The following is a 10000-nucleotide window of genomic DNA, read 5'->3' as shown; positions in this document are numbered from 1 at the left end:
GAGATCCAGACCGAGAGAGAGAGACAGACAGAGAGAGAGAGACAGAGAGAGAGAGAGAGACAGAGAGAGAGAGAGAGACAGAGAGAGACAGAGAGAGAGACAGAGACAGACAGAGAGAGACCGAGAGAGAGAGACAGACAGAGAGAGAAGCTTGGTGGTACCGTCACTGATGCCGTTGGTCTGAGTCTTGTACAGCTCTTCGTCCTCCTCTTCCTCTTCTTCCAACTCCTCCGAGGGATCGGGAGGTCGCACGTAGCGTCTGCGCGCACACACACACACACACACACACGCGCAGAGACACACACATACACACAGAGACACACACATACACACAGAGACATACATACTTAGTAGTATGAAACTATAAAAGGAAACAGTTTAAAAGAGTGCCTCGCCAAGTCAGATCTTCTCTGCCATGGGACACCGACAAATGGCAGACATTGTTCACTTATTGGAACAACATGGGAATGTTTCTGTGAAGCCTTTATGAAGAACTGCAAAGCTAGTCTTGGGTGTCATAAGCAGAGGTGGAAATAGTACTTACTTACTGACTGACTGACTGTCTGTCTGTCTGTCTCTCAGTGTGCCTGCCTGTCTCTCAGTGTGTCTCTCAGTGTGCCTGTCTGCCTGCCTGTCTCCCTGTCTGTCTCTCAGTATGCCTGCCTATTTGTCTGTGTTTCTTACACCAGCCTCTGCAGGATCAGCTGGTAGAGCGCCTGGCGGCTGCAGTGGCGTTGCTCCACGCTGAGCAGCAGCGGGTGTCCGAACAGTGAGGTCCCGTAGGAGCTGCCCCCCGAGCCGTAGTCTCTGTAGTGGGAGCGCTCCCTCAGGTACAGGGCCAGCAGCACCGGCTGCTCCTCAGCCTCCTCCAAAACACTCAGCTCGTACCTGCACACAGGTTCAGCTTGGAAGTTAAACAGCATTATGTTGGCTGACACAGAGCTAACACAGAGCTAACACAGAGCTGACACAGAGCTGACACAGAGCTGACACAGAGCTAACACAGAGCTAACACAGAGCTGACACAGAGCTAACAGAGCTGACACAGAGCTAACAGAGCTGACACAGAGCTAACACAGAGCTAACACAGAGCTAACACAGAGCTAACACACGAGCTGACACAGAGCTAACAACGAGCTGACAGAGCTAACACAGAGCTAACACAGAGCTGACACAGAGCTAACACAGAGCTAACAGAGCTGACACAGAGCTAACACAGAGCTGACACAGAGCTAACACAGAGCTAACACAGAGCTAACACAGAGCTAACAACGAGCTGACACAGAGCTAACCGAGCTGACAGAGCTAACACAGAGCTAACACAGAGCTGAGATCAGCTCACTAACAGCTGGTCCTCTGGGAGACAAAGACTGCTAAATACAACGGCAATTCAATTCATTCGGTCATTTCAATACATTTTCCATTTAAAACCCGGGTTTCCTTACACAAAGATGTCGTCTCGGTCCAGTATGCAGCTCAGAGATTCATCAGCGTTGTAGATCTTATAGAAGCGGTGGTTGAACACGTCAGCTACCACCATCTGAAACACACACAAGTACTTCTTCTAGTTTTTGAGTGTAAAGGCGTTTTCATAGTTTCATCTGCAGTAGAACGGTGTCACGCCGTTTGCACAGGACGTTACGTAACGTGATGACGTCTTCTGGCGCGTACGGCGTGATGATGTGAAAGTCAGAAGCCTTAGCTTTCTGCTGCAGAAAGAATGAACGCTCTAGCTTTAAACAGGACCATCCGCTCTGTTCTCTGAAGCCTACACATGATCAGAATAAGGGGTACAAATGTGTAAAAAGGTGAGATTCCTTCTAGAAGGCCCTAGGGGTATTCTCAATGTCCCCTGCACAATCTGTCCTTTTCTCTTGTTGTGTTCCTGTTTCCTTGATTTTATTAAATGAATCCTACTACTACTAAAGCCGCGAGGTAGAGCACAGCGCAGAGATTAAAGTGCAGCGCAGCTCTACATCATCATTGCTTCTGGTTGCGCCTTGAAAGGTCAGCAACAACAAGGTCAAAGTTGAAATCATTTGAACTTGTCAGCGCAGCGCTCGGCGGCTATTCCAAGCGGTGTGCGACGCCAGGGGTGGCGCTCGCCCCCCCCGCAGGAAAAAAACAGAACGGCCAGCACCGAGCGGTTTTACCGTGTTATCACAGGACACATGATACGTTTACCATATCATGTGTAGGCAGCTTAAGGGTTAATCCACAGTTCATGTTAACCATAACCATCTACACACACACACACACACACTCTCTCTCTCTCTCTGTCTGACCTGTGTGGGAGGTACGTTGGTCATCTCTGCCAGAGCAGAGCAGAGGTCGAACACTTTTCCCGCTTTAGGAACCACGACACGATGCTGCAGACACAAACATGATCACATGATCAGATGAACAGAAATCATAATCAGAAAAGGATTTATTGCCAAATAAGTAGAACTTTGCCTTGGTTGTTGGTGCATACATAAACATATTAAACATTAATAAAATAAAACAATAAAATAAACAAACAATAAATACAGAAACAAGTAACACATACATAGAAGTGTTTAATGTTAAGAGAAACGAGGCTGTATTTAGGGTTAGGTGTGTGGTAGCCGGGGTAGGAGTCAGGGTGTGCCTGTTAATGACCTCCTCCATCTCTCATTCTGGATGGGTACGAGCAGAGGAATCACAACGCTGCTCCACTGACGTCTTAAATGGTTGAGTGTTGAAAAAAGACTATTAGCCAATGTGCTTAGTTTGTTGCACTCTGTTATTAAAACTCAGACACCATCATTTATTTCTGATAACATTACTTACAGGTCAGACACCCACACTGATTTACACTTATTTAACAAGAGGAGCCAGTGGGGGGGGGGGAGGGGGCAGATGATTCCACCTTTACCAAAATACAATAACTTTCACTTACAGAGCAAGTTCTTTGTGGAACAATATCCCAAGTAACACAGGAAAGATTTTTAATTTTAAAAAGAAAGTCAAATCTTACCTTCATTTAAATTATTTATCAGGAGGTTTCTGATTGGGTGGCTCAAAATATTTTCTTCTTTGTCTATATGAGCTACTTTAATGTTAGCCATGTAATAGTTATTTTCTGTAAGCAGATTTTTTTGATTTCTTTTCTTTTCTGTATATGTCATGTAATGTTTTAGTATTGTCTGATGAAAAGTTGTGTTGGACCCCAGGTCAGCTGGTCGTCTAGGCGTCAGCTAACGGGGCTCCTTCTAATAAACCCAAACACCCAATCAGAGCAGGCGGCCGTTTCCCTGCAGAGCGAGGCGTTACCTGCGCAGGTTTGGCGTGCGGGTCCAGAGAGACGAAGAAGACCTCCATGACGCGCTCCTTGCTGACAGGAAGCGGGACGCTCAGGTAGCAGAAGGGGTCGAAGGTCACAGACACTTTGTGGCACTCGGGACAGACCAGCGTGGACTTGAAGAGGCCGTGAAACGTGTCGACGATCACAGAGTCGTTCCGCCGCCGATGGTTACGCCACGCCTCCTCCGCCACTTCCTGTGGGACAGGAAGGAGAAACGCTGGGTTGTAGTTTACTGCAGCTGAGGAAAAGTTACTGGGAAACTAAAAATATGTGTAGCTGACACTAGGGCTGCAGGATACGAGCAGAATATGAGATTGTTAAATATCTTGATAAGGTATTACTGGTGATAATAACCAGATATTAAAGTCTCTCAGTATTCTGATCAAACTCAAACTGCTGGTTGAGTTTAAAACTCATGACAGGAAATCATTTACTACTTTCTTTTACTCAACAAATTAAACATTGAATTAATTAATTAATTATAAAGGCAGCAATAAAAAAAAGAATAAGTTACATTTTAAAGTACAGTTTTCCATATTTATTCTGTTTTTCTTATATACATACACATATATATATATACATATACATACATACATACATACATACATACACACACAGTGGTGCTCATAAGTTTATGAAGCCACGCTGAAGATGACTAAAAAGAGGAATAAAAAAATCATCTTTTGGAAATTGATCTTAATGCCTTAATTAAAAAAATGAGGAAAAATCCTTTAAGGACCCCAGTTATCTTTGTGAATGAATAATGTATCATAAATAAATAAATGTTCTTCCTTAAAATACAGGAGGCACATCATCACATCCCCTTCACCATACCCCCATACATCACCAGACCCTTCACCTTTCACCCCATCATTTCATCATCCACCATACTATCATCCTCATACAGTTCCCTTGCCCCCCCATCATCACATCCCCTTCACCATACCCCCCCCCATCATCACATACCCTTCACCATACCCCCCATCATCACATACCCTTCACCATACCCCCCCCATCATCACATACCCTTCACCATACCCCCCCCATCATCACATACCCTTCACCATACCCCCCCCATCATCACATACCCTTCACCATACCCCCCCCATCATCACATACCCTTCACCATACCCCCCCCATCATCACATACCCTTCACCATACCCCCCCCATCATCACATACCCTTCACCATACCCCCCCCATCATCACATACCCTTCACCATACCCCCCCATCATCACATACCCTTCACCATACCCCCCCATCATCACATACCCTTCACCATACCCCCCCATCATCACATACCCTTCACCATACCCCCCCATCATCACATACCCTTCACCATACCCCCCCATCATCACATACCCTTCACCATACCCCCCATCATCACATACCCTTCACCATACCCCCCCCATCATCACATACCCTTCACCATACCCCCCCCATCATCACATACCCTTCACCATACCCCCCCATCATCACATACCCTTCACCATACCCCCCCATCATCACATACCCTTCACCATACCCCCCCCATCATCACATACCCTTCACCATACCCCCCCCATCATCACATACCCTTCACCATACCCCCCCCATCATCACATACCCTTCACCATACCTTCACCATCCCCCCCATCATCACATACCCTTCACCATACCCCCATCATCACACCCTCACCATACCCCCCATCATCACATACCCTTCACCATACCCCCCCCATCATCACATACCCTTCACCATACCCCCCCCATCATCACATACCCTTCACCATACCCCCATTTCACCATACCTCATCATCACATACCCTTCACCATACCCCCCCCATCATCACATCCCCTTCACCATACCCCCCCATCATCACATACCCTTCACCATACCTAGAGATTAACATGGTTGTATTTCAGTTAGCCTAATAGCTGGTTTGATTTGCATTGAGAGATGATTTTATGGAAAGTACCATTGATTGGTGATTGATGATGTCATGTGTTTACTGTGTCAGGTTGATGATGTCATGTGTTTACTGTGTCAGGTTGATGATGTCATGTGTTTACTGTGTCTGGTTGATGATGTGATGTATTGTGCAGCCTTAGCTGACAAGGCAAACGTTTAATCTGATATCCTGGAAGCATCCTGGAAGCCACTCACCTGGTCCGGGCGTCCCTCAGCGTCCCGCAGCTCGATGTACTCTTTGTTTTTGACTCGGTTCAGGTCTTCGTGCAGTCCGTCCAGCAGGAAGGACAGCAGCTCCTGGCTGTCGTGCTGCTGGTAGCCCAGAAACTGAGACGCAAAGTGACCCACCTTCGTCTGCACACACACACAAAACACAGAAAGGTAATAAATTACATGTTGTTGGTGTCAGTTCTCCTCACAGTTTTACAGAGTACTTCCTCTACACTGCACGCGTTACGTACGCGGAGCGGACGCTCCAACACTTCCACTATAATCTATGAAACTAGCGACACTAGACACGAGAGAAGCGTGTGTCCAGTGTGTCCAGTACCGTACGTACCCACAGCCTTGATTTAAGCCAGGCCCAGACACTGGCTCTAATGCAAACAGTCAGACATGGTTTTACCTTGAAGACGCGCGGCACCACGGAGTAATGGCGGCCGGACCACATCTGCTTGATGACGTCAGCGTAGGCCTCGGCGATCTCCCCCTTCATGCCCAGAGGGTTGGTGAAATTCAGCTCCTCCAGGTACGAGCTCTGCAGGAAGTACTCCGTCAGGGGAGGAGCATTACTCAGGCACTGAGACAGAGAGACAGACGGGTGGAGTTAACAGAGGAGGAGACAGACACAGAGACACAGAGACAGACGGGAGGAGTTATCAGAGGAGGAGACAGACACTGAGACACAGAGACAGACGGGAGGAGTTAACAAAGGAGGAGACAGACACTGAGACAGACGGGAGGAGTTATCAGAGGAGGAGGATTGAACACTGCTACCAGTGGGAAGCTCCTTCAGTGTAAAGAAATGTGAGCAGCGACACCAACTAGGTGTGTGTGTGTGTGTGTGTGTGTGTGTGTGTGTGTGTCTCTGTGTGTGTGTGTGTGTGTGTGTGTCTGTATGCGTCTGTGTGTGTGTGTGTGTGTGTGTGTGTCTGTATGTGTGTGTCTGTGTGTGTGTGTGTGTGTGTGTGTGTGTGTGTGTGTGTGTGTGTGTGTGTGTGTGTGTGTGTGTGTGTGTGTGTGTGTGTGTGTGTGTGTGTCTCTGTGTGTGTGTGTGTCTCTGTGTGTGTGTGTGTCTCTGTGTGTGTGTGTGTGTGTCTGTGTGTGTGTGCTGTGTGTGTGTGTGTGTGTGTCTCTGTGTCTCTGTGTGTGTGTGTGTATCTCTGTGTGTGTGTCTCTGTGTGTGTGTGTGTGTGTGTGTGTGTGTGTGTGTCTCTCTGTGTGTCTCTGTGTGTGTAATGTGTGTGTGTGTGTGTGTGTATGTGTGTGTGTGTTTGTGTGTCTCTGTGTGTGTGTGTGTGTGTGTGTGTGTGTGTGTGTGTGTGTGTGTGTGTGTGTGTGTGTGTGTGTGTGTCTGTGTGTGTGTCTCTGTGTGTGTGTGTGTGTGTCTGTGTGTGTGTCTGTGTGTCTGTGTGTGTGTGTCTCTGTGTGTGTGTGTTTGTGTGTGTGTGTGTCTCTGTGTGTGTGTCTCTGTGTGTGTGTGTGTGTGTGTGTGTGTGTGTGTGTGTGTGTGTGTGTGTGTGTGTGTGTGTGTGTGTGTGACCTGCAGAGCAGAGTTCATGAAGCAGGTGTTTCCCAGGTTTGTGAGGCCACAGACTCCCGGCTGTCCTCGGTACGAGTCCTGCTCCTCCACAGAGTTCCTCCTGGGGAAACCACAAACGGATGTCAGCTTTACACAACGTTACCATGGAAACCAGAGGAAGACAAGGAGGAGCCGAGCTGAGGGTGAGCAGGGAGACTACCATTCTTCTTCAGTTGCAATGTTTGCTTCCCGAAAACTGGAACATAAACCTCACAGAACACAAGCTCTGCCTGGACAATGAAGGTCTTCAGGAAAGAGAACGAGCCCAACAGAGCCTGGACCAGCTGTCCTCTCTGTCCTGGATATAAAGACAGAGCCTGGACCAGCTGTCCTCTCTCTCCTGGATATGAAGACAGAGCCTGGACCAGCTGTCCTCTCTCTCCTGGATATGAAGACAGACTCTGGACCAGCTGTCCTCTCTCTCCTGGATATGAAGAAAGACTCTGGACCAGCTGTCCTCTCTCTCCTGGATATGAAGAAAGACTCTGGACCAGCTGTCCTCTCTCTCCTGGATATGAAGAAAGACTCTGGACCAGCTGTCCTCTCTCTCCTGGATATGAAGACAGACTGTGGACCAGCTGTCCTCTCTCTCCTGGATATGAAGACAGAGCCTGGACCAGCTGTCCTCTCTCTCCTGGAAATGAAGACAGAGTCTGGACCAGCTGTCCTCTCTCTCCTGCCATCGTCACGGAGAAGCTATCCTTTATCCCAAACTCTATCAGGCTGCTGAGCAAAGTGCAACAAATACAGCAGCTCTATTTGCTCTTTCAGGGTTCATACGTATTTTAACCAATACTTTTCATGACTTGTTGGCAAATTTCCATGACTGTAAAATGTCAGTCGACATTATACAATAAGAATATAAATCTGTGTTAAAGTTTCCCCTCAGAGGTTTAACAGTCAAATGAATGACAGAAGAGAGAGAGGAGGAAACTACAGGCGGAGGAGAAAGGGGAGGAAACTACAGGAGGAGAAGAAAGGGGAGGAAACTACAGGAGGAGAAGAAAGGGGAGGAAACTACAGGAGGAGAAGAGAGAGATGAGGAAACTACAGGAGGAGAAGAAAGAGAGAGGAGGAAACTACAGGAGGAGAAGAGAGAGAGGAGGAAACTACAGGAGGAGAAGCGAGAGAGTAGGAAACTACAGGAGAAGAAGAAAGAGAAGAAGAAGTGTGTTCTTACATGATCTGAGGTCTGGAGCTCGGCCAGGTACCGTCTGCGTTTCTCATCTCCATGATCACCGTCTGACACACACACACACACACACACACACACACACGTTGGTTTTACAGCAGACTATGAGGAAGTCAGTGGTTGTAAAGAGCCTTATGGTTCTCCAGATTCTTAATTATTAATCCAGTGACATCACGTTATAGATCAGCCCGTTACTGGCCCCGATACAAACTGTTTAAGAAGACGGCACATTCAAATCAAATCATTCAACAAGCATTGTCCAACGGCAGCAAGAGAACAATGACATGATGAATGAGACGAGATGATCCAGCTGAGACTGGGCCGGGCCCTGGCAGAGCCTGGGCAGAGCCTGGGCCGGACCTGGGCCAGGGCCTGGGCAGAGCCCTGGGCTGAGCCTGGGCCGGGCCCTGGGCAGAGCCTGGACCCGGCCCTGGGCAGAGCGTGGGCCAGGCCTGGGCAGAGCCTGGACCCGGCCCTGGGCAGAGCCTGGGCCGGGCCCTGAGCAGAGCCTGGGCTGAGCCTGGGCCGGGCCTGGGCCGGAGCCTGGGCCGGGCCCTGGGCAGAGCCTGGGCCAGGCCTGGGCAGAGCCTGGACCCGGCCCTGGGCAGAGCCTGGGCCGGACCTGGGCACAGCCTGGGCTGAGCCTGGGCCGGGCCGGGCCGGGCCTGGGGCAGAGCCTGGGCAGAGCCTGGGTGGAGACCTTATAGATGATATATCAGTGATCTTAAACAGAGCTGGTCCTCACCATGCCGGAGCTCAGACAGGCGTCCAGCACGCTCACGTGCACGTTCCTTAGACGCTCGCAGCTGCTATCTGAACTCTTCATCCACAGACGACACTCGGAGCCCGCAGGCACCGTGAACGCCTCACACATCGCTCTCTGGATCGAGTCTGAAAACAGCGTAAAACACACCTGAATCAGCCCCGAAATCCTCATCACCAAACCCACCAGACTCCATGTAAATAATCACTACTTTTATCATAACACACACTTCATTCAAAGTGGACAGAAACTAAATAAAACTATCAAAAGCTGTCTTGGTTCATCTTTCCACTGTTCCAACAATCACCACTCTGGTTTGGTTGAAATAAACCCTTAATTCACCCATTTACATGTGGAGATATGCTGGCTCTATACACGCTAAAAGTCCTGATTATTTACATGGAGTCTGGTGGAGATATGCTGGCTCTATACACGCTAAAAGTCCTGATTATTTACATGGAGTCTGGTGTAGTTTGGTGATGGTGATTTCGGGGCTGTTTCATGTTAAACTAAAAGGATCTAACTCTTTAACTAAAACGTCTATCTCTGTAGGGATCCATCCCATAATGTTGTCAGACACTCAGAATAATAATCTGAGTCTGTCAGCAGCAACAACAGAACTTTTAGTGACTCTAACTGCTGCTGAACATTAGTCCTGTAGGGTAACATTACAGCTTGTTACTAACTGCTGCTGAACATTAGTCCTGTAGGGTAACATTACAGCTTGTTACTAACTGCTGCTGAACATTAGTCCTGTAGGGTAACATTACAGCTTGGTTCTGGTTTAATACTGGACCAGTTTCACAGATTAGTATTTCACTTTCCATATTCAATCTGTCTGTAGCTGTCTGTCTATATCTGTCTGTAGCTGAGGAAACACCTGAATAACACCCCTGGGAACAACAAAGCCTGATGTTATCTTATGTGAACACTGACTGAGTCGTCCTGAGATGTGAAACGGAAACTGT

At 48.2% G+C, this 10000-nt stretch overlaps 1 protein-coding gene across 1 annotated transcript in view; it reads right to left on the bottom strand.

Annotated features, from left to right (window-relative positions):
• usp11 (ubiquitin specific peptidase 11) overlaps window positions 1-10000 on the bottom strand; it is a 24226-nt gene that overhangs the window by 9542 nt on the left and 4684 nt on the right. Inside the window, exons 5-14 of the mRNA XM_078244955.1 lie at window positions 9015-9160; window positions 8258-8319; window positions 7039-7138; window positions 5902-6075; window positions 5472-5630; window positions 3295-3519; window positions 2286-2369; window positions 1446-1540; window positions 685-888; window positions 162-259 (exon numbers count right to left, since the gene is read on the bottom strand). Of these exons, the coding sequence (XP_078101081.1) occupies window positions 162-259; window positions 685-888; window positions 1446-1540; window positions 2286-2369; window positions 3295-3519; window positions 5472-5630; window positions 5902-6075; window positions 7039-7138; window positions 8258-8319; window positions 9015-9160 (1347 nt within the window). The remainder of the gene's footprint in view (window positions 1-161; window positions 260-684; window positions 889-1445; window positions 1541-2285; window positions 2370-3294; window positions 3520-5471; window positions 5631-5901; window positions 6076-7038; window positions 7139-8257; window positions 8320-9014; window positions 9161-10000) is intronic.

The sequence above is a fragment of the Sander vitreus genome, unplaced genomic scaffold, assembly GCF_031162955.1.
Source record: "Sander vitreus isolate 19-12246 unplaced genomic scaffold, sanVit1 ctg344_0, whole genome shotgun sequence".
NCBI lineage: Eukaryota > Metazoa > Chordata > Actinopteri > Perciformes > Percidae > Sander > Sander vitreus.
The sequence above is the reverse complement of the archived record's forward strand: the minus strand, read 5'-3'. Positions and strand labels throughout refer to the sequence as shown.